Here is a 27,182-nt window from a genome sequence, read left to right as displayed (position 1 = left end):
CCCTGGACCCTGGGCAGTCTGGGTAGGAAATGGAGACCACGTCAACTTGGAAGACCTTTCCAATGTACTCACGAAAGGTCTCATCTCCAGTGCTCAGGGGCATCCTCAGATTTCCACATCACCTGTCCACTGGGTGACCCCAGCCCTGGAGAGCCTGGTGGCCTCCTGGAGCTCTCTGGATGAAGAATTTAGCCTCTGTTTGATGAGAAACCAGTAGAAAAAAGATTGGAGCACACATTAGGCCCATTACTTTCTTTCCCATGTGGAGCAGAGTCTCAGCGAGCTAAAAGCTGCTTTGGCTCAGCTGTTTCTTCCAAAATGGTCTCTGTGGTTCTTTGGCTTTGGTTTGTTGATTTATTTCCTTTAAATCTTCTTCCAGGGAAGCAGCTGAGAGAGACTTGGCTTGGCCCATTTTGCTCACCTCCTGGGATAATATTTTTATTCCTGGATGGAGTGGCTCAATGCCTCTGGACTCTGACCACTCTGCCTCCCAGCACAAGAGGCCCTAGCTGGCTCATCTGAGCGGATAGAGAGGAGCTTCCATAGGGAGGAAGCAAGAGGCTGTTGGGATGAAGTGGACATGGGATGAGGGAGATGGCTCTATCTTTGATGCCTCAGGCTTTTAAAAAGTCTGGGGGTTACATCCCAAGTTTCATACTCTCTGTTGCCCAGACTTTATTTTCTCTCTTCTTCTTTTTTTTTTTCCAGAAATCACAGCTCCCACTCTCTGGATTAAGCACTTGGTAATCAAGGACTCCAAACTGAACAACACCAACATAAGAAATTCAGGTAAATTATCTGCCTTGGATTATGTGCATACCTGATCTACCCATGGGTGCCACATGGTTACTCCATGACTGTCACTGTGTGGGGTTGGGCAAGTCATTTCACCATTTTGGCCTTCAGTTTCTTCCACAGCTGTAAAATGAGGAGATGAGATGAGTTAATCTCTTCCAACTTTAATTGTCTTCAATTAGGACTCAGGGATCATCTTTCATAAGTAGTTGATCCTTTTAGCTAAAAAAAAAATAGTTTGATGGTATGTTTTAATATTTTAATTGACTTTCTATGTGCAATACAGAAGGATTTGGAAGAATGGCTGGGCATAGAGAAGTTGGACTTCAAACCTTAAGAACCTTGGATCTATGTGTTTTTAAGGCTCTAACTAACTGCCTGCAATCACGTCTTTTCTAATTTGATCTTTCAAGATCTTGTAAGTGTCCAGGTTTTAGTACTGGTTGAACCCTTGTAGTTGTTGTTTGGTTTCCAAGTCGTGTCCAACTCTTTCGCGAACCCCTGGACTGTAGCCCACAAGGCTCCTCTGTCTATGGGGTTTCCCAGGCAAGCATACTGGCATGGGTTGCCATTTCCTTCCTTCCTGACCCAGATATCAGACTCACGTCTCCCGCATTGACAATCGGATTCTTTAGCACTGAGCCACCAGGGAAACCGGAATTCTTATAGAAAGGTAATAATTTCTGAAGAGTGATCAGATTATAGAGTTCATTTACCATCAATGAAGACCAAAGTTGATAAAGTTCATTTACCATCAATAGAAACTAGATGTCCATCAATGTGTTATTAACAGACCCAATTTATTTCTCTATCAGGGGGACTTATTCTTCTTTCAGCCTCAGACTTCATTCTGAGAAATGCCACTTGGCATATTTCTGCCTGGTTATTGAATTTAGCCATATCATCTTTTCCTGATAAATAGCAAGGACTGTGAACTAAAGATACATCCCTTTCACCTGGGAGGCAGAGTTTTGTATGAGCATCAGTGAATGAGTGAGCTGTCCTTGCCCCCCTTTTGGTTATCTGTATGGTTTGCCAGCTTTGTCCTAAAGGTTGTGGACACTGGGGTGCGTGGAATGGTTTAGACCGTGAGGTGAAGCCACATGGCATCGATTGATTTTCTTGGCCAAGGACCCTGGCCCATGTCTGGTTCCCTGTTTGACAGAAGCTGGAGGAGACCTGGGACACTGGGGTGGGAAGGAGCCCATGTGACATCCTGTGGGCCAGAGTCTTTGACAGAACAGGGGCCATGGTTAAAACACTGATTTTGGGTTCTCTTTCTGGCTCCAACGCTTAGTGAAGTCAAGTGAAGTCAAATCAAGTGAAGTCAAACACCCACTGAGGTCAAATGCCTCCCTCCCTCCCCACCAAGCCTCAGTGCTCAGCTGCAATAATAATCTCCCCCTTAAAGGATGGTGAGTAAAGGTTAACTAAGTTAGTCTGTATATTACTTAATGCCTGACTAAGTGATAAACAGTAAGTGCATGATAAATTGTAACTACATTATATTTATTACTATCATCATCTTTGGTGGGAAAATTAGGACTGTAAAGAATTCGCCTGCAATGCGGGAGACTGAGTTTGATCCCTGGCTTGGGAAGATCCCCTGGAGAAGGGAACGGCTACCCACTTCAGTATTCTGGCGTGGAGAATTCCATGGACTGCATAGTCCATGGGTGGCAAAGCACTGGACACGGCTGAGCGAATTTCACTTTTCACTTTCAATGATACTGCTTATAGTGAGAATTCCTTAATTAGGAAAGAATTTGTAATTGTCACCTTAAGCAGAAGCATCTATTAGGAAGCTTCTTCTTCGACCTTTCCTCCACTCTTCCCTCACTGTTAAGCAAATATGGTAAGTCAAAGAGAAGTCTTGGTACCTGTGCTATCTGTAAGTGGTATCTGCAAAAAGTCCCCAGTAGGGGGCTCACCTCTCATCTGGTGCCCAAGGGGTAGATAGGAGGGAGAGCTCTCTCTGAAATTATGTGGTACTTTTTGCCTGAAACATTTGACCTTTAGCAACTGCTTTTGTGATTCTTTTCACCTGTGTGTGCTATGTTGCTTCAGTCATGTCCAACTCTTTGCAACCCCATGGACTGTAGCCTGCCAGGCTCTGTCCGTGGGATTCTCCAGGCAAGAATACTGGAGTGGATTGCCATGACCTCCTCCAGGACATCTTCCTGACCCAGGGATCAAACCTATATCTCTTCTGTCTCCTGCATTGGCAGTTTGGTACATTACTACTGGGGCCACCTGGGAACCCCTTTTTCACCTACCAGTGGTTAATTTCTCTATCTAGGCTATACTCTGTGAAGGCAAGGGCTTTAGTGCCTGTGTGTCATATCTATTAGAGAATTTTGCTTAACGCATTTGATTGCTTCGGAGAAGGATGCAGCAGAAAGGGTCTTCATCAATAAAGACGGAATTGTCACTGTCCTCACAGCCATCAGCTACCTGTATCAGCTATGTGTTCTCTTTGAGCATCGCCATAACACTTGAGATAAGTGTTGTCATCCTTGTCTTATAGATGAAGAGTCAAAGGCCAAGAGAGAGGAAGTAACATGTCCTGGTTCACAGCTAGTAAGTGGTTCATTTCAGTTCAGTTCAGTCGCTCAGTCATGTCCAACTCTTTGCAACCCCATGGACTATAGCACGCCAGGCCTCCCTGTCCATCACCAACTCCTGGAGTTTTCTCAAACTCATGTCCATTGAGTTGATGATGCCATCCAACCATCTCGTCCTCTGTTGTCCCCTTCTCCTCCCGCCTTCAATCTTTCCCAGCATCAGGGTCTTTTCAAATGAGTAAGTTCCTTGCATCAGGTGGCCAAAGTATTGGGGTTTCAGCTTTAGCATCAGTCCTTCTAATGAATATTCAGGACTGATTTCCTTTAGGATGGACTGCTTGGATATCCTTGCAGTCCAAGGGACTCTCAAGAGTCTCCTCCAACACCACAGTTCAAAAGCAACAATTCTTAAGCACTCAGCTTTCTTTATTGACCAACTCTCACATCCATACATGACTATTGGAAAAACCATAGCTTTGACTAGATGGACCTTTGTAGTAAGTGGCAGGGCTGAAGAAAACAATTTCTCTGGGAATACAGTGCCTACTTTGGGGCTATGTTCTTTGTATGTGATGAAGGGCGATGTCAAGTTTGATAATGTTTGCTTCCACTCAAGTCCTTCTTTCCACTCCTTCTTCCTCTGAGTAGTTTCCAACTGCATGAGTATGGGGTCATGCTGAGAAATGGTTTCCAGGCAGGTACAACCCTCTTACTTTTGTCAGAGGGGCCCAGTCACCTTATTTTTCCATGGTTGGCCCCAGTTATATCTGTGAGGTTGGCATATAGGACAAGATAGTTGGGAGAGAGCTAAAGGTTCCAAGAGAGAAACTGAGACCAGAGATCATTATCAAAGATTGATACCGTGGGCATTTTCTAAGAAACTGGGACATTCTCCATCATGGTCAAGTGGTAATACTGACAGAGTGCCTGCCAACCTTTTTGATGTAATTCTTTGTGAAGGCCATCATGTCTCATACATGCATAACAGGTTGGCAAAAGGCCTCATGACTGATTTTGCAAATAAAGTTTTATTTGAACACAGCCATGTCCATTTGTTTATGTACAGTCATCTATGGCTGTTTCCATGCTGTGACTGTCAAGTTAAAGAGTTGTGTCAGAGACTGTTTGGCCTACAAAGCCTAAAATATGATCTGATCCTTTACATTAAAAAAGTGTGCTGGCTGCTGGTATATGATTGCTGCATTGTTGTTGTTCAGTCGCTAAGTCGTGTCTGACTCTTTGTGGCTTCATGGACGGTCGCCCACCAGGCTTCTGTCCATGAGATTTCCCAGGCAAGAATACTGGAGCGGGTTGCCATTTCCTCCTCCAGGGGATCTTCCCAACCCAAGGATTGAACCTATGTCTGCTGCATTGGCAGGCGGATTCTTTACCACTGAGCCACCAGGGAAGCCTATATAAGATTGAAGTAGAAGCATGTGGGTGGGATCGTGAGTAGAAGTGTGTCTTTCTCACATTTTGTGGTCTCTTTCTTGGAAGTAGGGGCTGTGTCTCCTGAGATGTTTGCTGACGTGCCGTGGGAAGCCTGTATTAGCGTTAAATTCTTCAGGTGGCTCACGTAGCACTTTCACCTCTCCTGTGAGCTTTAACATCCTTTCCCGTGCATGCTCTCACAAGGGGGTTGCCCAGAAAGCATCCTGAGGCTTGGCCTTCTTAGGTGGGAGGGTAGGGAATCTTTTGTATACAGAAGAGCTCAACCATGTAATGGCATGAGCATGGTCTGGTATCAGGCAATTCTATGGATGTGAGAGTTGGACCATAAAGAAGGCTGAGCTGAAGAATTGATGCTTTTGAACTGTGGTGTTGGAGAAGACTCTTGAGAGTCCCTTGGACTGCAAGAAGATCAAACCAGTCAATCCTAAAAGAAATCAGTGCTGAATATTCATTGGAAGGACTGAGGCTGAGGCTGAAGCTCCAGTCCTTTGGCCACCTGATGCAAAGATGCTGGGAAAGATTGAAGACAAGAGGAGAAGGGAACAACAGAGGACAAGATGGTTGGATGGCATCACCAACTCAATGGATATGAATCTGAGCAAGCTCCAGAAGATGGTGATGGACAGGGAAGCCTGGTGTGCTGCAGTCCATAGGGTTGCAGAGTCGGACACCACAGAGTGACTGAACAACAGTAGAACTGGCTGCTTCCTACCGAGAGGCTGGGTGACCTTGAGAAAGTTAATAATTAGCTACCCTGAACCTTGATTTCCTTATTTATTAGATAAAGTCGTTAATGCCTTGCAGGATTTTCCTGAGAATTCAGTGTATCTAAAAGGCCTGGCACCCAGTAGGAGCACATAAATTATTGAAAACACCTCAATGGACTACCTTGATGTGCTGTATTGGCCCCTTTTCACATGATTTCACTTGGTTTGATGAGAAGTCACATAGACTTGAATGATAACTTGTCTGGGTCTGGGGTCTGGAATGGACAGCAGCCTCTGCATGGGGCCCCTGGGACACTCCCCATTAGAGTTTGATGAAAGATTCTGAGTCCGGAGAGCTTCCACCCACACCCCTGGGGAGGTTGGAGTGGAACTCTGTGAGCCGACTGAGTGAGCCCTCTCCTCCTCAGCTCTCTCTCTCCCAGAGGAAAAAGGCCATCCCAGCTTCTCTTACACCCCAAACATCCTTCTTTCACGCTCAGACCCTGTGACGCCAGGCTTGGTTTCTGGCCTGGGGACTGTTGACGTTGGAAAGGTTCCACCGGGCAGCTGAAGTTTTGCAACAACATGACACTTAGGCCTGCAGACTTATCCTGTCTCCTTCCCTCCTCCTGAAGGTTTTGGTCCCTGTTTTTAAGGCTTTGTCGTAGGCTTATCATGGTCAGGGTCACCCTCTGAGTACATGGCAGGGTCCACAGCAGCAAGTTGGCCTGTTGAACTTGTGTTTGATTCTCGCCTCCTTTGTACCAGGAGTTCTTCTTGCAGCCAGGCAGACAATGCACCTGGTAGCGAACATCCTAGAATTTGACAGCGAGCATCTTCTCCTATATACACGTGCTGGCCAGAAACATGTGTATAAGAAAACACTTTTATAAGAAAACAAACTGCTTTTATAAGAAAACAAACTCTTGCTGAGATTTTGGTACCAGGGGCTAGTGATCAAAGCATTTCTTATTATAACTAGATTAAAAAAAAAACTGTAATCACTTACATGTTAGAGAAGAGAGTACAGAGATCCAAGAAATGACAAAAACTAGGCTTCATCTCATCTTTCATCCATATCTTAACTGCTTCTAATTTTGTTACATGCGGACATGTTGCTACAGCATGTGATTTATAAAAGTCTTTTTTTTTTCCCTCTCTCTCTTTCTGTGTGACAAAATTCTGTGCTTTCTCCTCTAGGAAAATATTCTCTCTCAGGAAATGTGGTCGTGTGAGCCTTCACTTTGCTGTTCATGCAGATGATGCCCTGAAGGCGTGTACTACAGCCCTTTCCCTCTTTCCTGGCCTGGTTCTCACCGGTGGCCACCTGTGAGGTCCTTTGACTTCTCTCCTCCCATCCCTTTCTTTCCTTTATCTCCGTCTTTTCTAGTTAACGTCATGATCTGACTTCAAGAGGCCCTAGCACCTGGCGCTGTGGGTTCAATTCAAATAGACTGTGTCTTTCCTTCCTCACCTGTTTGCCTGGCAGACCTTGTTTCTGTCCATCTGCAAATGCAGCAGCTGCTGGTAACTCTGCTCCCTGGAGACCAGCCACCAGGGGGGACACAGGTGGAAATGCACCCCCGCCCTCCTTGAACGTGAGAGTGTTTGCCTCAGATACCATCCGAATCACAAGTAAGCTGTTTTCAGCATCCTGTCCTGACCTGCCAGGGTCGGAACAGTGCTCTCCTAGGCCTACTTTGGGCCCCTCGGTCACCTTTTGGATACACTTCCCTTACCTGGAAGTTCCTGCTGGGATGGCTGCTCCTAGAGCTGGGACTTGGGGTCACAAAGGCAGTAGCACCTCCCAGCTGGATCCCCCACCCCCTAAACCAGTGCTCTTGGTCTGCCCAGAAACCGCGGGGTGATGTAATGACCTGAGGCCTGGAAAAACAAACAGTTTTCAGGGAAACCAGCGGTAGCCGTTGTAAGCAAATACCCCACAGCCACCTGGAGACTTGCGCATGACGTGATTGGAAGGAAGAATGAGTAATCCACTAACGTTAGCAGCCGCGGATGGGGCTGGGCTGGGGTGCATTTAAAATATCTATGTAAAAACAAATCCTTGATGTTTATTTCTATCACTGGCCTTCTGGATGTCTGCCCACGTATCTTCTGCAGGTGTCTTGGTCCATCATGGCCAGTAGAATAAGAGCCAGGGATGGGGATGGGTGGTCATTCTTATGACTTTCTCTCCGACAACAAAGGCCTTTCTTAAGTTCTCCCTTTGCTAAGAGAATCTGAAACACATTTGGAGGCCCCAGAGAGCCTAGCCTCACAGTCCATTTTAATCTTGTTTTAAGATCGGTTTTCCCAGTCGCCTTGCTCCTTCACCCCATGTTGTCTGTTTGGAACATAGAGGTGCAGTGTGACTGGGAGGGGTCTGGAACTTGCTCCACTAGCAAAGATTTTATTGAGTTTGTATGCTTGTGGTGGTAAGAGCAAACACACCACATCCTAATGTTCTACTTTTGGCCTCTGCTGCTGGAAAAAAAAAAAGAAAAAACTAATCGAAGGCCCTGCTGAGATAATTGTAACTGACTTCTTCCAACTTGTTAGAAGTCAGCTGCCATCTCTGCTTTGGTCTGAGCAGCCTCATTCTGGGTTTATTTGTAAGAAGACTTTGGAAGTAGACAGGGTATATAGTTTATGAGCACACTCATATGTGCCACGTTATTGTTTGGAGGAGAAGAGTGAAATTATGATACTTTATTTGACAAACTAAAAAAGATCTCTCTTCCATCTCCCCCTTCCACGACCCCTCCTTCCTTCTCACCTGAATTTTTGTTTGCTAGCTCTTGTCCTTAAAGGAAGAGCTTGTCAGGTCAAGGTCATCGAAGTTAGTGAGAAAAACTACAGAGATGCCAGCTTGCCACTTCTGAGTACTTGTCATTGCAAAACCACTGTGAAGAGTTTCATATTCTTTTTGGTGGAAGGGTCATATGAGCATGAGTCAATAGAGATGGCGCCTTTTCTAAAATTCGAGTGGCTGTGAGTCAGTGATGCTTTGGGGAAAAAGTTTAAAAAAAGTGCCTATATGCTATATTGGGACAGTCTATCCTAGAAGAAGTATCTTCTGTAGAATTTAGATCTTGTTTTCCTCCAGTTCTCAGCGTCTGTCTGTGTGGGAAGACAGAGGGTACGACTTCAGACAACGGTGAACCGTGCATGCCCATTTTAGGTGCCCCAGAGAGAAATTATTTAGACAGGCTGGTTGGTTTGTAATTTTCCCTTACGCCTCCTGACCCACAGCACTTCATCCGAGCACCGGGCCCTATTTACAGAGCCTACTGCACACACGCCTGTGAGTGGGTGTGTCGGGGACACGAGGCGGGCATTGTTAGTTTTGTTTGGCGGGGGTGGGTTCTAAGCCACAGGCAGTTGGACGCAGTACGGCCATGGCAGGAGTGGGGGTTGGGGGAGCGAGGCCTGGGGGCAAAACGGCAGCCTTGCCCTGTGCTCAGCTGCTTCCTGGTTCTAGGGCTCTCCTGGGGTGGGGGAGCCTGAGCTGGCTCAGGCCCGGAGCCGTGGGGAAACTCTGGCCTGGCTGTAAGGGGTGGGCTATGGCGGTGGCCACCTCTAGTACCCCTGCTGCATTTGCCTTTTTAAAGAGATGTATTGTTGTTCAGTCGCTCAGTTGTTTCCGACCCTTTGCGACCCCATGGACTGCACCCTGCCAAGCTTCCCCTGTCCTTCACCATCTCCCGGAGTTTGCTCAGACTCATGTCCATCGAGTCAGTGATGCCATCCAACTATCTCATCCTGTCGTCCCCTTCTCCTCCTGCCCTTGATCTTTCCCAGCATCAGGGTCTTTTCCACTGAGTCTACTCTTCAAATCAGGTGGCCAAAGTAATGGAGCTTCAGCTTCAGCACCAGTCCTTCCAATGAATATGTGGGGTTGATTTCCTTCAGGATTGACTGGTTTGATCTCCTTACAGTCCAAGGGACTCTCAAGAGTCTTCATATTATTTGTTTATTTTTGGCTGCTCTGGGTCTTCATTGGTGCAGGCAGGTTTTTCTAGTTGCGATGAGTGGGAGCTACTCTTTGTTGCGGTGCATGGGCTTCTCATCATGGTGGCTTCCCTTGTTGCAGAGCTCGGGCTCTAGGTGCCTGGGCTCAGTAGTGGTAGCACACAGGCTTGTAATTGGCTTCTTCCATCTTGCTAGAAGTCAAGTTGCTCCATGACATATGGAATGTTCCCAGACCAGGGATCAAGCCCACTACCCCTGGATTAGCAATTGGATTCTTAACCACCGGACCATCAGGGAAGTCTACCACTGCTTCATTTTAAATGAGAAAAAGGAGCCCAGACTAATAAGGGCCTTGCCCAGGGCTCCGAGCCCATCAACAGCTCTCATATCAAGGCCTCTTTGTTGTTCAGTTCAGTTCAGTCACTCAGTCGTGTCCGACTCTTTTACGACCCCATCCTCGCTGTCCATCACCAACTCCCGGAGTTCACTCAGGCTCATGTCCATCGAGTCAGTGATGCCATCCAGCCATCTCATCCTCTCTCGTCCCCTTCTCCTCCTGCCCCCAATCCCTCCCAGCATCAGAGTCTTTTCAAATGAGTCAACTCTTCGCATGAGGTGGCCAAAGTACTGGAGTTTCAGCTTTAGCATCATGTTATTCAGTCTCTAAGTTGTGTCTGGCTCTTTGTGACCCTGTGGACTGCAGCACGCCAGGCTTCCCTGTCCTTCACTATCTCCCGGAGTTTGCTCAGATTCATGGTCATTGAGTCAGTGATGCCATCCAACCATCGAATCCTCTGCCCTCCCTTGATTAAAGGGTCATTCGGAGAAACCTATTCCCATGGTAGAGGTGACCATTTTAAATCTGTGCGTATTCTGTGTCTATTCTCTCTACGTCCACCCCTGCTTGCTACACACCTGAGCAGTTTCAAGGGTTGACGTTGTTCTATTTGTCAGGGGGTCTGCTTCTTCCCTGCCCTGGCAAGACCTGTCCTTTTCTTGGCCACTGTCTGTTTCAGAGGGAGCTCTGAGGAATGGTTCTGTGGGTTCCCCTCCTCTTCAGGGGTTACTTGGAGTCCCTGGATGACTCTGAGACTAGGGGATTGATGACAGCCAAGTGGAAGCTCACTGCTCGGCATGACGGGAGGACAGAAAAGCGGTCGCAGGTGCTGACACATGTGGCTTAATAAATAGAAAGGGCTGCTCAGTGGTGTCGTGCGAACTGTCCGAGATCATACATCCTGCAGCATCTCCTCCCTGGAGTCCGCATGTCCAGTCACAGGACTGGCTCTTCGGAAACAGGAAGTCAGTGCCTTCAAACCTGGTCCCTCCAGTCCCTCCTTTTGTTCCTGCAGTTTCTTCATCGGCCAGATCCTCTGTGAAACTCCCCAGAGCACACGCCACTCGTGCCAACCCTGAGGCAGGAGCCACGCAATTTCTTATGCCTCTGGAATTTCATGTTCTGGAATTTCAGGAAAGGTTTTTTTTTTAACTTGTTAAAAACTTTAGCTTGTTATTTTGTGTTATCCTTCAGCATTTCATTCATTTTTGATAAGAGACTAGGTGGGTGTGAGGTATTTGAAGGGTTTCAGGGTAATTGTAGACGACACAACGCTACTTTTTCCTTGGTATTCTTGGCCCGGTGGGACAATTCCTTTTACAGCATAGATACACTGCTCCTGTTTTTCAGGCAGGTACCATGTATTGATTTTTCTTTTAAGAAAATCTAGTGCTGGATGGTCTGAGGGTTGAGTGTGGCATTTCCTAGGATGAGTCAAAGGGACAGATTTTCTTTTTCTAGACTCTGTGGTCTCATCCCTCCCCAACTCCCACTGCCCCCAACACACACACTTGGCAGTGACTCAGCCGTGGGGACCCATCTCTGGAGTGTCAGGTTAGCACAGAATCCTGCAGCTGGGGATGGCACAGCAAGTATTCAAGCAATAGCAGGGTTCTGGGGCTGTACACTCTGAGCATCCTTTACACCTGGGTCTCCATGGTTCTCCTATGAGTGCGGTGCTGGGGCTCAGGGCTGGATGTGGGAAAGGGTCAGGAAGGCTGCGACAGGGCCCTTGCCCTTGGGAGATTGCAGTCTTGTTAAGTCCTGGTGCCCAGGGTGAGGAGTCCAGGAGGAGAGCAGAGGGAGGCCTTGCTCTAGGCGGGGCCCCCAGGGAAAGCTCTGGGGATGGAGGAGGCCTAGAATGAGGGTAGGTCAGGATCTCGTGGCTAGTTCTTTCTTCTTGCTGCCTCTTATGAGACTTTTCTGACCTCTTCTTGAGCCTGCCATGGTGCCAGCACACACCCAGTCCCAGGGGCCAGGAAGTCCCTCGACCCCCTCTGCATCCTCTCTGTGAGCCCCAATCTCCATGTTACCCCAGATCCCACATTAGATCTGAAACCCCAGGAGCACTGATCGCTCTCAGGACATTTTTGTTGGCCCTGTCCACACCCCACTCCCCTGTCTGCAACATAGGCGGTGCTTGGTCGAGGCAGCCTGAAAAGCTGCCTTTAATTCCCAGCTGATCCTCCCCTCGGAGGAGAGCTTCTGGTTCTTTCTCTGGGAAGATTGCATCATTCACTGAGGCATCTTTCCTGATACATGTTTCTGGGACCCATGACTCTTCTCAGCTTTTCTGTGTATGGTTTTCTATAAGACTGGGCTTTTTTCTGGGTCTCATTTTTCTTAGGGACCCAGTGTCGACTAATTTAAGGGGCCAGCTTGACTAGGCCACGGTAGTCAGTTTGGTCAAACACTAGTTTGGATGTTGCTGCAGAGGTATTATTTTAGACATGATTAACTTTTATAATCAATTGACTTGAAGTAAAGTAGATGATCCTCTGTGGTGTGGGTGGGCCTCATCCAATCAGTTGAAGGCACTAAGAGTGAAACTTGAGATTTCCTGGAAAAGAAGGCATGCTGCCTCCAGACTGTGACATAAAAATCCTGCCTGAATTTCCAGCCTGCTGGCCTGACCTATTGATGTTGGACTAGAGACTGCCCCATCACTCTTACCTGAATTTCTAGCTTGTCAGCTTGGAGCCAAATCTTTGAGATAAATCTCTCTCTCTCCACATATATGGCCATATCCAAATATATATATATATTTTCTTTTTTTCTATTGGTTCAGTTTCTCTGTAGAGCCCCCACCACTGCTGATGCTGTCTGACTTCTGCCTTCTCTCTCCTCCTGTCTCCCTCTGGGTCTCCATCACTATATGGCTCCCCAGCTCCTTCTCCAAAGAGTTCAAGATATGCCTGGCTCGTCAATACCTGCTCACTCGGGTGTTTGGTTACCCAGCCTCCCAGCTTTTCTGTCTGTTCCTTCCGTCAGCAGCTTCTCTGGAATGCAGCAGCCAGAGAGAAAGACCAGCCCAAGGACCTGAAACTTGAATCTTTTCATGTTTATGTTTGTTGGACATTTTTTTTTTAAGTAAAGAAGAAAAAAGAAACAGAGGATAAAGAAGAAAATGTTCCCAGAAACAAAGGATAAACTGGGCTAAAATCGAGATGGAGGGTTAGTTGGGGGTTGAAATTGTCCACGCTCTCCATTGCTCCTAATTACCATGGGTCATTGAGAGGTGCAGAGGCAGGGGCTGGCCGTAGCAGACAAGGCTGTTTTCCACACTCCTCCCGTCTTGGCTGGACAGCCGAGAATCTGCACCCTGGGCCTGCAGACAGGGTTTGTGTTGTCTGGTTCGGCCTGGTCTCTCTCTCCCCGGCCCCCCTCCCTGCCCACTCCCACCCAGGCACAGCCCTGCTTTGCTCCGCTGCTGTGTGATTGGTGGGGAGGGCTGTGTGCTTTCCGGTGGCAAGAGTTGGACCGCGTTTTCATTCCTTCCACGGGCTACTTCTCTGTTGTGTTTCTTCTCTCAGGCAGCCGGAGGTTTGTGAGTGAGAGTGAAATGACCCACTGCCAGGTGGGGAGTGCATCGGCTCTCACTTGTTGTCTGCACTGTCTCGGAATGGATTAGAAGGGCTGAGTGTGCTTGAGTGCAAGAATGTGTGGTTAGGTATTCCCGAGTCACCCTGAACAAGGCCTGCCTGTTCCCTCTCCCCCGATGTTTATGTCTTCCCAGTGTTTACAGATGTCCCAGCCCATTCTCAGAGTTATCAGGCTGGACCTTCTAATCGTCTCATCTTTCCCTGAACTTCCCTGATCAGAGACTGAATGTTTCAGAACAGCGAGTGTCAACTTCTGAGGAGCTTCCTTTCTGAACCAGTGGACAGACCCTTGAAATAGGTCCCCTGGCTTGCATTCTGGAAGGTGACTTCTTCACAGTTGTCAATTTTGAGATTTGTTTGGGAGTGATTGAGAAGGGCAGAGGGTAGCAATGGCCCTAAGGGTGGAGCTGGCTTCTGCGTCTTCAGATGCAGAATAAGCTTATGCCTCCCGTTATGTACTGATCAGCATTTGCATGACCTCTGGAGAAGCACTAAAGGAATAATTGATTGATTGATTGATTGGTTGAGGGGTCCAAGAGGGCTGCAATACTTGTGGGGTATATAATACTTATGGGATAATTTTATAAAGAGGATTCCCAGATGGCACAGTGGTAAAGAATCTGCCTGCCAATAGAGGAGATGCAAGAGACTCAGGTTTGACCCTTGGGTCAGGAAGATCCCCTGGAGGGAGGCATGGCAACCCACTCCAGTATTCTTGCCTGGAGAATCCCGTGGATAGAGGAGCCTGGCGGGCTACAGTCCATGGGGTCCCAAAGAGTCAGACATGACTGAGCAGCTGAGCACATGCACACACACACTTTGATAAAGAGTTGAGCAAGTCTGAGTGTTTCAGTTATCTATTGCTGGGTAACAGACCACCCAGAAATGTAAAGGCTTACAGCAAAAATAATTTCTTCTTTCTACGGTGTTAGTGGTGGTTCCTTGATGGATCGTGGCTGCACTTACTCCTGGACTTGTCCGACTGGAGGGTCACCTGGGCTGGGATGTCCAGGATGACCTCACCCTTACACCTGGTGGGTGGTGCTGGCTCTGGGTTGAACCCCTTTGGTTTTCTTCCTTGTGGTCTTTCATCCTCCAGGGGGATGGACTGGCTTCCTTATGGAGGGGTCTCAGGGTGGACTGCAAGAAAGGGCAAGTGGAAATTGTAAGGAGTCTTCAGGTCTAGGTCTGGAAACGGTACTGTCACCCCTATCCCTTCCACTGGTCAAAGCAAATCAGAGACAGCGTGCAGGGTCTATCCAATGGCGTGAATACAGGGAGGTACAATCCACTGGTACCATCTTGTAACTGTCTACGATACCGAGTAAAAGAAAAACATATGTTAGAATAAAAATCAGATTAGCCCATGGCAGTGAGAGCTGATATTTAAGAAGGATGAAGGCCATGGCCTGGGAACAGACTGTTTGGGCTAGAATGCAGGCTCTGCCACTTCCTCATTATTGACTTTGGGGAAATCACACAGCCAGTCTGCTCAGTGACTATACTATTATTAGAGTATAGTAACACTTATTGTAGAGGCTCATGATGAGTTTGAGTTAACAAAAGTGCCCATTACTGAGCTGGGCACGTAGTAAAAACTCAGAGAGCAGTTAGCTATTATTATTCATGTTACTGTCTGTCAGTGGTGGGTGAGTTACAGATTTGGCTTTAGGTTTCCGGTTCGGAGGCAAAGAGGGAAAAATATGAGGGTATGAGGTCCAGGGTGCGCTCTAGCGGAGAAAAATTGTTGGTTCAGAAGAAACAGTGCTGTGTCAAAAGGGTAAGTGTGGGTTTTTACACATTTGCTTTAGAATGCTGCACGTTTATGGCAGTCTGCAAATGGACTGGCTGGAAAATCTTCACACCATAAAAATAAATGTACTTTCCCCTAAAAGCAAATGATTAGAGGCAACAATCTCTGTCTAGAGTTCAGCAAGACAGACTTGATTGTCAGAGCTCTTGACCAGAGCCTCAGCTCTCCTCTTGCCTGGCTGAGTGAACTTGGGAAAATTCATGAATGTCTCCTGGTCTATAAAGTGGCAAAGGGACTTCCCTGGTGTTCCAGTGATTAAGAATCTGTCTTCCAATGTGGGGGACATGGGTTAGATCCCTGGTCGAGGAACTAAGATGCCACAGGGCAACTAAGCCCATGCATCATAGCCCATGCGCCACAACTAAGACCCAACACAGCTAAATAAATAAATACATATTTTTTAAAAAATAAAATGGGCTTAATAGCAGCACCTACTTCACAGGGACGAAGAGATTAGGCAAGTGAGTCTTTATTCTACTGCCTGGTGCATGCTTCTCAGTGAATATTTGCTTTGACTATTATTAGTATAAAGAGGATTTTAGGAGAGATTTTCTCTCTGTTGGAAGACAAACTCTCTGTGTTTTCTTTGCAAATGGTTATTACTATGATTATAAACCTTTCCTGCGTCTTTCTTAGAGAAGCACTTGGACTTGCAGAGATCATCATAAAGTAATAAGCAAGCAAGCAAACAAACAAAAAAGTAATAAAGTAATAAACCCTGCGTTTAGCCTTTTCTCAAATTCCACTGCTAGCCCCCTAGTTTTTCCAAGTTAGCTCGCGTCATCATTTGTATGGTTTTATTCTCCGTGGAACTCCGTGCAGCCTCTATGGAAGTGGGCTGCAAACATCTCAGAACAGCCTTCAAGGACGTCCAGAAATCTGTCGACAGCCCCCAGACTACGGGTTCCCACCTCTCCTCGGCTGGCTCCTCTCCACATCCCTGCAGTCTCAGGATCCCCGATGGTGTGAAGTCAGGCCCATCATTTGCTCTGTCCCCAGGGAAGCTTTCTCCACCTCTGTTCACATCTCGCCTTCCATCTGATTTACGGCTTTAGAATGTTGGCCTGGAGGATCTTATAATTTAAAGTCTCTGTCAGAGGTTGTTACATGAACGCGGGGCCAGTAAAAAGCTGTTTTCTTTTGGTTTTGCTCATCTGTCACTTTTTTTTTTGTGGCATGAAATACGAGGTAGGAAAATAAAGTTACCCACTTGGGGTTGGGAGAGCTATTGAAACACTCTTGTGTAATCCTCTGGAAGGTGCCAGGCTCCATCCTAGCCAGGGGCCCGATTCAAAATACTGGGTCTTCAGGCCAGGTCTCCCCAAAGGCCCCCTCTCTCCAGCAGTTTCTGTCTCTTCCCTAAGCTGGCTCTAGGGGCAGTTCTGGTGGTAGTTATAACTGGGTTTAGAATCATAAGTCTATTGTCTGTCAACTGTTCTAAACGCCTGTTCATCTAGCCAAGGAGATTCTGTTCAATTTTGCTATGTTTGCATTATGAAAACAGTAATTCCTTTTTTTTTTCATTTTCCATATCAGAATTATATTTTAATAGCAAATATGCTATATATATACCATCCAATATTTTTATGCCCTTAAGGAAATATTCCCTCACTCTGCAATGAGAATTTTTCAGCATTTTTTTTAGGAGACCAGAAATCATTTCCCCATCATCTGACTTTCCTCTAAGACAGCATTGCATCTCTGCACACCTACAGTCTGCTTCAACATCTGTCCGGTTCGTATGTGTATCATTAACAGAGCCATTATTTCAAAGGCTTTGGCTCCATCAGAGTTCAGCTTCTGTTATTTTCATCCATTTGTTCAGTGAGCAGGATGAATCTCCACATTGCTGATGCCAAATTCCTGGCTCTCCGAGTGGTATTTTTGTAACACACTGTGAAAAAGTCACGGGATACCCAAGGTGATTCCTGTCACATTCTTCACGAGGAAAGTTGTGGATTACTGTTCATGAGAGAAATAAAGTGATGATAAAGTAAATGAATAAAAAGAGAAATAAGTAGATCAAAAACAGTGGTACAAGTTTATGATATGGTCCCTTTTATTGTTTTTAAAAAAAAAACAACCTCGTGTGTGCATATGTATTTGCATGTGTGTACATGCAAAAGAAAAGATCCAGGGTAGGTAGAACTTAACTTTGGTGGGATTAGCGATTCTTCAAATATTTCTTTATAATGAGAAAAGAAACCCAATGCTATTTATTTTTAATAACTAAAAAAAAAAACAAACAAACCCCAAAGCCCCACATAGTATCAACAAAAAAACAAGAAGGGGAAGTTGGGCAGGTTGACTGGTTAGGGGCCGTGGGGTTCTAAAGCCCCCAGTGCACAGGGCACCTTGTGGTGCCTCAAGCTGGGCTTGACTCTGGGAAAACCAGGTTTGGCTGTTCAGACACGCTGGCATGGTTTCTGAGGCCGCTGAGTACAGACACCTTCCTGTGGGAAGGTGTGTTGTGTAATGGAAGCAGTGTTGTGTAATCAACTCAGCTCCATTCAGCCTACTTTGTCCGGCTCTGATGGAGCCCTGGAAGGAGTGGGTTTGGGCCTTGTTTCTGCTTCTCTTGGGTGCCAGGCATCAGAGCATCTTCCCACCCTGAGGACAGTGACTGTGGCCCTGTCCTACGGGGTCTGGGTTTGGGAGAGTGTCCACACACACAGGCATTCCTGCCTCAGCTGTCAGCTTGCAGGGCTGGAGCTAGGAGACATGAGCAGGGACGGTTCTGAAAACAGTCAGGAGATTCCACTCCCAGGCCAACTGCAGCTCTGATGAGGAGAAGCCCTGCCTCCCGGCGTGAATGCTACCGCAGCCTGGCCATGCGAGGGCCAGAGTGAGGTGCTCGGAGCCTCCAGCTCCTCACTCAGGGCTGGCGTGGGGACCCCGCACCCCTTGGTGATTCACCAGTCAGCCATCATCAGTTCCTGGGGGCCAGGCCAGGTCCTGACAGGGAAAGCATAGGATTGGGAAGTCACCACGGGCTGTGTCTTTTCTTGCAGAGAAAGTTCACTCGTGTGACCAGGAGAGACAGAGCGCCCTGGAAGAGGCCCGGCAGAACCCCCGCGAGGGCATTGTGATCCCCGAGTGTGCTCCTGGGGGGCTCTATAAACCAGTGCAGTGCCACCAGTCCACTGGCTACTGCTGGTGTGTGCTGGTGGACACTGGGCGTCCGCTGCCGGGGACCTCCACACGGTAAGCCCCCGGAGCCTGTCCTGCCCTTCAGATGGACCCTGGGGCAGGACAACCAGCTTCCTGTTAGGCTAGCGCCTCGCATCTCCCGGATTTATTATCCTGGCCAGGTGGGAATTGAGACACTTGGGGAGCAGCATCTCTGCTCGTGAGCAGATGAGGTCCTGGTAGAAAGACCTGGATCTTGGATTCTGGTCACAGGGCTGGCCTTTTCTAGCTGGGTGGCCTTGGGGAAAGGAGGTAATCTCTCTGAGCCTCAGTTCACTCAGGCAGGTTATTGCCCTGCCTGAGTCACTAGGAGCTATGGGTCAAAAAGATCCTGTGTGCAGACATAAGGGGACACCACTCTACTTGAGTAGCTGAGACCATGTGGCAACATGCCTGAACGTGTCTCTGTGGGGACGCTGATGCTGGGATTGCCCTGTAGCTAGTGGACAGTGTGGGCGATATTTTTCCACCAGCTCTGGGTGCTCTAGGCTTGGAGACCACACAGATCATTGCTAGTGGAAGGGCTGAAGTCGGCTCAGGTTCCAGCCCCTCTTACCCCCTGCCTGTCTCTCTTCTCAGCTATGTGATGCCCAGTTGTGAGAGTGATGCCAGGGCTAAGAGTGCGGAGGTGGAGGACCCCTTCAAGGACAGGGAGCTGCCAGGTAGGAGACGACACTGCCTCTTGCTGACATCCTCACCCCTTCCTGTCCCGCCACCCACTCATCGTGCAGAAGCAGCGCCCGCCTCTGGGTCTGTTTCCTCATCTGTAAGCTGGGGTGGGGACGGACAGTGGGCAGGGGCATGGCAGGAGCCACAGGATCGGCATCCAGTCTGGTATGTGTCCCTAATTAGTCCCGAAGCCTTAAACACATGGTTTCTCCTCCTTGCTCTTCCCTTTTTCATCTTTAAAATGTAGTCCTTGGCTTAAAGGGCTTCCCAGGTGGCACTCATAGTAAAGAACATTAAGGAACGTGGGTTCAGTCCCATGGATCAGGAAGATCCCCTGGAGGAGGCCATGGCAACACACTCCAGTATTCTTGCCTAGAGAATCCCGCAGACAGAAGAACCTGGCTATGGTTCATAGGGTTGCAAAGAGTAGGACGCAACTGAAGCGACTTAGCACGCACACGTGTTGGCTTAAAATCCTACCCTCAAAAAATGCTCCAGTTTTTTCTCTAACCTAGGGTGATTGGGTGGAGAAGGAAATGGCAACCCACTCCTGTATTCTTGCCTGGAGAATCCCAGGGACAGAGGAGCTTGGTGGGATTCTGTCTATGGGGTTGCACAGAGTCGGACATGACTGATGTGACTTAGCAGCAGCAGCAGCAGGGTGATTGGGACAGTGATCTGGGGACTGTGGACCCTTTTCTCCAGGGCTGCAAAGAAAAGCTAACTCTCAGAACAGGCTATCCTGCAGGGCATGGTAGTGTCCGTTGCCAACCCTGTAGAGTGCCTTTGCAATGACCCTTGGTGGCCCAGAACTGTCCCTGGAGTGTGGCACAAGAGGCATAGGCAGGGGCCAGGGCCTCTGAAGGGCTGCTGGGCTGGGTTTCCCTTATTTACCGGGTTCTCTGCCCGTGAGTTACAATATGATTACTAAATATTGATGTCTCAAAACACTGTAGTTTTAATCAGGTCAGTGCTGATGGGAGCTCCCACTGTTTCCATCAAGACTCCAAAGGAGAACTGAAAACAGAGGCTCTTGAAAGTCCGGGGGTTCCCAAGTGAGGTTTGTAGAAATCACTCTGTCATGAGAACGGAGTCGTAGAGGCCAGGATCCCTCTGTCTAGCCATCCCTTCAACAAATGTGAACTGAGATTTCATTGTGTGCCAGGCGCTGGGTATGTCTAGTAATCAAAATGGAAGTGAAGCTTATGTAGTGTGGGAGACAGAGTACACAAATAAATGAATACAAACACATGAAGATGGTGTTAGGTACTCTAAAGGGGAAGAGTGAGGTGCTGGGAGAAGGACAGGAAGAAATCCATGGCTTCACTGAGAAAGTGGCATTTAACCAGAGACCTGGGGGAACTGCAGAGAGAAGAGAATGAAATAGTTGCTGCAGAGAGGAGAATTGTAGGTAGTGCTGAGGGACTGTTTGGGGCTGGCAGTCATGAATTTACAGGAAAACCATCTCTCCAATGGTGTGGTGGTGTTTACACCAGCAACATGCAGCTCTGGGGGTGTGGATTTGGAGAAGGCATATCTGTGCGAAGGTTCATCCATGCTTGGGGTTTTGCTGGAGTCCCACCGTGAGGAATAAACAAAGGATTTGAGAGTACTTCTAAGGGAGGGTTGATCATTATAATCTAAGCTGGCTGAGGAGAGATGGAAAAAAAGGAAGAGGTTCTTGCATAGGTAAACTGGTAGGTCCATTGAGTCAACTTTGACCTTGGATTTCTTGCATTCCTAATGCCCTTTTACCACCTGGTCCTCACCTCTGGAGTAGCCTGGTCTCACTGTACCACTTGAGTTTCCCAGCAGACTATGGACTTTATGAGGAGAAGAGCGCTGTCTAGTATATTCCTAACATATACCATAGTGCCCGAGTTGATACTCAGCAAAAATTTGTGGAATGGAAGAACACCGAAAGCCTTATTGTCCACGTGGTCTGATGGTCCCTTGTGGGCTGTGGGGAGAGGAACGCTGGAGGTTTATGAGAATCATCTGGGGCTTCCCTGGCTCAGCTGGTAAAGAATCCGCCTGTAACGCTGGAGACCGAATCGTTTGAGCTGTGGACAATTCCCAAAGTGGATTTGGCTGGACAAGAAGGCCTTGGAGAGGTTGAAGAAACAGCGGTAGTGGAGGAAGCTGGTTTACTTGATCACGTACCCGGCCCGTGCCTTCAGATCTCGCTTTGTCTTTCAGGCTGTCCAGAAGGGAAGAAACTGGAATTTATCACCAGCCTTCTGGACGCCCTCACCACGGACATGGTGCAGGCCATTAACTCAGCAGCGCCCACTGGAGGTGGGAGGTGAGAGTGTGGGCAGGACTCAGGCCAGTGGGACCTCGGGGCCCCTGAACGTTTAGATGCTGCAGGACGCTGAGGGTGGGGAGGGCTTGGGTAGCGCAAGGGCTGGAAGTTGATCCTTTTCCTGAAACCATGTAGCTGTGACTTTGTCCAACATTCTGCCAAAAATCTCACCACCCCTCTCCCCTTTCCAGTCCTTGGGAGTTGCTTTTCTCTAGCTTGTAGTTACCTGATCACAGGTAAGTCCAGGAGTGTCTGGGACTTCCCAGGTGGTGCTAGTGGTAAAGAATCTGCCTGCCAATGCAGGAGACATAAGAGACATGGGTTCGATCCATCCATCAGGAAGATTCTCTGGAGAAGAGAATGGCAACCCACTCCAGTAGTCTTGCCTGGAAAATTCCATGGACAGAGGAGCCTGGCAGGCTACAGTCCATGGGGTTCCAAAGAGTCGGACATGACTGGAGCCACTTAGCATGGCACGCACCAGGAGTGTCTGGAGACTTCCAGCACTTTAGTCTCAGCAGTGTATGCCTTAGGGTGAGTTCAGAACGGCAGGAAGTGGGGTGGGCATGTGATGGGGACAGCAAGGAGGAAGTCTGGAGCACTTGGTGGTTTTGTGTTCTGAGGAGGCAGGAGCCACATGCCTGAGAATCCCAAGGGACTCCGAGTGTTGGGATTGGACACTACCATAGCCAGACCCTACCTAAATCAGGAGTTGATATGCTGACCAAGGCAGTCTTGACACAGGGCCGAAATCCACCTGCTCCTTAACAACCAGCATCACCAGCGCTCACGATTTGGGCCCATTGGGTCGGTTGGAGCATGCATGCTCAGACCTATTGAACATGCACAGCACAACAAGCCCTGGGCTAGGGATTGGGAATCCAGGAATGTGAGGCATGTCCTTATCTTCAAAGAATGAACCTAGTGAGAAGGAAATGGCAACCCACTCCAGTGTTCTTGCCTGGAGAATCCCAGGGACGGGGGAGCCTGGTGGGCTGCCGTCTATGGGGTCGCACAGAGTCGGACACGACTGAAGCAACTTAGCAGCAGCAGCAGCAGTGAGAATACTAGGCTGTGGACAGATGCAAACTCTGTGGTAAGTGCTAGATAAGAGGTGAAAGAACAGAGAAGGGTTTGCTCATTCAGTCTGGAGGAATCAGAGAAGGCTTCCAGGAGGAGGTGATACCTGAACTGGATTTTGAAGGACAGGTAGGACTTAGCTAGTAAAAGAAGGAAAGCCATTCTAGGAGAAAAAGAACATTGTGACCCCAGGCAAGTGCATGGCCATAGTTCAGTATGGCTGGGCTGGAGCGGATGCAAGAGGAGAGGAGAGGATGGAGAAGATGACAGAGGTGGCAGATGATGCAGAGAAGGAGGTGGGGACCAGGTCCCAAAGGGCCCATGCGATGTGCTTCCCATTATGAAGCCAGAGGGTGAGGCTCGGCAGAGCTGGGCGGTGTTCAGGTCCCTGTAGCAACAGGAACTACCATGTGCTTGGCAGGAGTGGGCAGCCTGACTCTGAGCTTGTGGGGTTCACCAAGGAGGGAGGGCTGATTCCTCCGCACCTGCTCAGAGGCAGAACTGTCAACGGGCAAGGAGTGCCACCATGAGACCGGCCCAGGCCCCCAGGCCGGTGGAAGGCTGACTGCCTCAGCAGCGATCAGCGCGACCACAGGGCATGTATCTAGGGTGGGAACCAGGACTCCCAGCACAGGTTTCAGCACTTCTGTGTCCCAAGGCAGACGAGGGCAGTGGCCCCCTGGCTTTTTTTTTTAAGCGTGCAACTGTTTTCATTATACTCACAAAGTGGTACAGTTACCACTAGCCAAAATTCCACAACATTTTCATCAACCCCCAAAGAAACTCTGTACCCATTAACAGTCACTCCTCAGTGGCCCTCCCCCAGACTACTACTACTGCTACTAATTAACTTTTGTCTCTATGGATTTGCCTACTCTGGACATTTTATATAGATGGGCTCATACAGTGAGTGGCCTTTGGTAAAAACCATTTATGTCCCATCATGATGAGTGCAGAGACTGCCTCGTGGATTGCCACTCTAGGAAACCCCCTGTCTGGGGTTGCTTGCCCTCAGCTACTCCGTGGTCCTGTGAGCTCTGAGGCTGGTTTGTTTTGCTCACCCTGTGAATGGGGCCAGGCCTCCCCAACAGCAGGAGGAGCAGGGCAGATGGAGACAGGGTCTGACAGGTTGGCAGATGGGAACTGCCCAGAGGTAGTGCTCAGCCACTGGAGGTCTAAGACAGAGAGAGCTGTGTCCTCATCTCCAGGAAGAGGGACGGGAAATTATGAACAGGTGTATTCAGGATTGTGGAGAAGGCAATGGTACCCCACTCCAGTACTCTTGCCTGGAAAATCCCATGGACGGAGGAGCCTGGTAGGCTGAAGCCCATGGGATCGCTACAAGTCGGACACGACTGAGTGACTTCACTTTCACTTTTCACTTGCATGCATTGGAGGAGGAAATGGCAACCCACTCCAGAATTCTTGCCTGGAGAATCGCAGGGATGGGGGAGCCTGGTGGGCTGCCATCTATGGGGTCGCACAGAGTCGGACACGACTGAAGCGACTTAGCAGTAGCAGTAGCAGCATTCAGGATTGTATACCTTTTTGCTTTTCATGATTGGAATGTGAAAACATACCTGTTGTTTCATGCAAAAATGAGTATGAGCTATTTATGTTTTTTTAGAAGAGAGGGACTAAAGAAACAAGGAGGGGACATGGCCCTAAAAATCCAAAATCTGGTTCCTCTCCACTCACAACTCTTCTGGGCTGCTGGCTCTGACCCACCCCTCAGGGAGCCTGCCTTGTGCTTGTACATGGGTCCTAAGGAGATAGCACTTCACCCTCCATCCTGTTTGCTTCTGCAGGAGGCCAGCCCTTGAGCCTTGCCTGGCCTCAGATCCAGGCAGGCTTCAGTGACGGGGAAAGCAGAGCCCAGCTGGGTCCTGGGCCGGGGGGTCAAAAGCACAGGCAGGCCTGCTGCCAGACCAAGTTCAGATGGACGCTCTGCCCTCAAATTGCAGGGGAGGACATTTTTACAGAAAATAAAAACTAAGAAGTTTATAAATGCTTTTAATCCTACTATGTCCTTAGGGAAGTGATTTTCTTTTTCTTTCCAAAAAAATCTCTTTTAGGTATAATGAGAGCTGGAAGAAAAAAAATTTTTTTTTAATATTCTTTCCTAAACATGTTTTTCATTTTAAGCTCATATGAACTTGACCGTGTTTGGTTCTGATGAGAATGAAAGGTTTGAACTGCATTTGGTAATTGTGTTACCTGGAGGCTATACTTGTAATCAAAAGACAGACAAGATGAATCGAGAAGTAGTTTAGAGATCAAGGGAGTCGGGGTGGGCCTGGCGGGGAGAAGGAGAGAGGAGTGGTTATACAGGGGGGTAGTTGGTCAGGGTTACTGATTTTACTGCATTTAAATCCCTCTCAGATCTCTCTATTATATTGGGTTGGCAAAAAAATTCATTCGGGTTTTTCCATAATTTGTTACGGAAAAACCTGAGTGAACTTTGATGTCGACCCAATGTTTAGGAAAATCAAGCCCTAACTCTGACCGTGAATTGGCTCTGAAGGATGGTCTTGATGGCGCTCACCCTCCTTTCGTATGCCACTACCTCCCATCATTACATGCCAGCTGCCGCTGGTCCTTCTCAGGTGCTCAAACAGGCCAAGCTCTTACCACCCCAGGGCCTCCATGCCAGCTGCTTCTTCAGGCTGGAATGTGAGTCCCTTATCTTCCCGTGACTTGCCCCATTTAAATAGCACCTTCTCAGTGGCCATCCGAACGAAAGGAACAGCCCTGTCACCTTCTATCATGACACCTCTTTCTAATTTTCAGCCTAGTGCTTATCACTACCTGATGTCTTGCTGGTTTGTTCATTTATATCTGCCTCACCCCACCCAATGAAAATGGAAGTTCGGTGAGAAAAGGAACATTTTTCACCTTCTTCCCTGCTTATTCCTGGAACTCAGAAAAGTGCCTGGCATACAGTAGGTGCTCCGTAAACATTTGTTAAATGAATAAATAGCCAGAAGGATGGGTGGGTAGATGGATGGATCTCTGTCAGGCACAGAGAGGGATGTCTCAGTGAGGCCTTTTCCTTGGCACATGTCTGAGGGTCCAGCAGCTACTTCAAGACTAAGTATGAGGCCAAAGCCAGCCCTGAAGCTCACTGCCACCAGAGCTTTATGGTGCCCTGGATGGGCCCACAGGACTTGGGCGCTGTGTGGACAGCCCTGGTCAGGCGCTTTTCTAGGACAGAAGAGCAAAGGCAGAGGAGCAGGGCCCGTGAAGAGAATGAGGGGATCCAGGCTGCCTGGGTTTAGGCCTTGGCTCTGAATTCAGGCAGAGTTGGGGCTGTAAGCACGAAGTCAAGGAAGCCACAGCTGATCCCTCCTGCATCCTCTCAGGGTCTGGCAAGTAAAGCTGGACACCAGCTGGGGCCAGTGGGAAACAGTCTTATTTAGTGGCGTTGGGAAGAAGGGACGGGGGAATGTTTGGGTTGAGTAGAAGAGAGGGTGTCTTCGTCCCAAACTACCACCTGTCAGGCTTGGAGATTTTAGCTTTGCACAAACTCTTACATCTCACACCCAGTGTAAGCTCTGTGCTGGGTTCTGGGGACATACAGGGATGCAGACTTGGTTCCTGGGCTGGAGAAGCTCCTGGGAGAAGAGCTGTGTAGTCACGTGAGTGCCCTGTAAAGCCAGTGTGATAACAGAGGCAGATGAAGTCATGCAGGCAGGGACTCGGGAGGAAGGCACGTGAGAGAAGGCTTTCTATAGGAGATGATGTTTAAGCCACATCTTCACTTACGAATGAGACAACGTCCTGACCTAGATGGACCAGGAGTAAGAACTTCCCAGCAGAGGGACCCTTGGGATAGTGAGGTATGAACAAGGTAGGGTCTGTGGGCTTCCCTGGTGGCTCAGATGGTAAAGAATCTGCCTGCAATGCAGGAGACCCAGGTTCGATCCCTGGGTCAGGAAGATCCCCTGCAGAAGGCAATGGCAACCCACTCCAGTATTCTTACCTGGAAAATCCCATGGACAGAGGAACCTGGTGGGTTACAGTCCATAGAGTCACAAAGACTTGGATGCAAGTGAGCAACTAACACACACACACATACACACACACATAGGGTCTGTGGAAGGAATCATGAGCAGAGTTTTAGTCTTGGGAGGCAGGTTGTAGATGAGGCTGTAGAGTTGGGCAGAGCCCAGACCCTGGTGGACCTTGTGATCCATGCCAGAGAGGCTGCAGGGAGTCATGGAGTTAGATAGGCATTCCTATGGGAGCTGGACGGGAGGGGTGCTGGATGGGGCAGGAAAGTTACAGCATCATCTGAGTGAAAGGTGATGAGAGTGTGGATTACAGATGTGGGGGGTAGGATCATCTACTGAAGTTCAAGTAATGAAATCAATAGGATTTGAAGACTCATTGGATGTAGGGAGTGGAAGAGAGAGATGTCTACTTCCTTTTCTGGCATCTAGCTTGATTTTCGGGGGAAGCAGTGTGGCCCAAATTTAAAAATAGGCCAAGTGAAAGGGGTACCCATGGAAACATCTGTGGCCAGAGCCTGAGAGGGAGCAGGTTACATTGCATGTGTGTCTGACTCTTGGTGACCCCATGGACTGTGTAGCCTCCCAGGCTCCTCTGTCCATAGGATCCTCCTGGCAGGAATACTGGAGTGGGTTGCCATGCCCTCCTCCAGGGGATCTTCCCAACCCAGGGATCGAACTCACATC

At 48.5% G+C, this 27,182-nt stretch overlaps 1 protein-coding gene across 6 annotated transcripts in view; it reads left to right on the top strand.

Moving 5' to 3' along the window:
- Positions 1-27,182, top strand: part of SMOC1 (SPARC related modular calcium binding 1) — a 146,849-nt gene that overhangs the window by 108,359 nt on the left and 11,308 nt on the right. For all 6 annotated transcript variants that reach the window (XM_044924595.1, XM_044924594.1, XM_044924593.1 and 3 more), the window contains 4 exon segments: positions 709-789; positions 18,254-18,446; positions 19,011-19,093; positions 21,300-21,405. In XM_044924595.1, coding sequence (XP_044780530.1) covers positions 709-789; positions 18,254-18,446; positions 19,011-19,093; positions 21,300-21,405 — 463 coding nt within the window.

This window comes from Bubalus bubalis, chromosome 11 (assembly GCF_019923935.1).
Source record: "Bubalus bubalis isolate 160015118507 breed Murrah chromosome 11, NDDB_SH_1, whole genome shotgun sequence".
NCBI lineage: Eukaryota > Metazoa > Chordata > Mammalia > Artiodactyla > Bovidae > Bubalus > Bubalus bubalis.
This window is presented reverse-complemented; position numbering and strand designations above follow the sequence as displayed.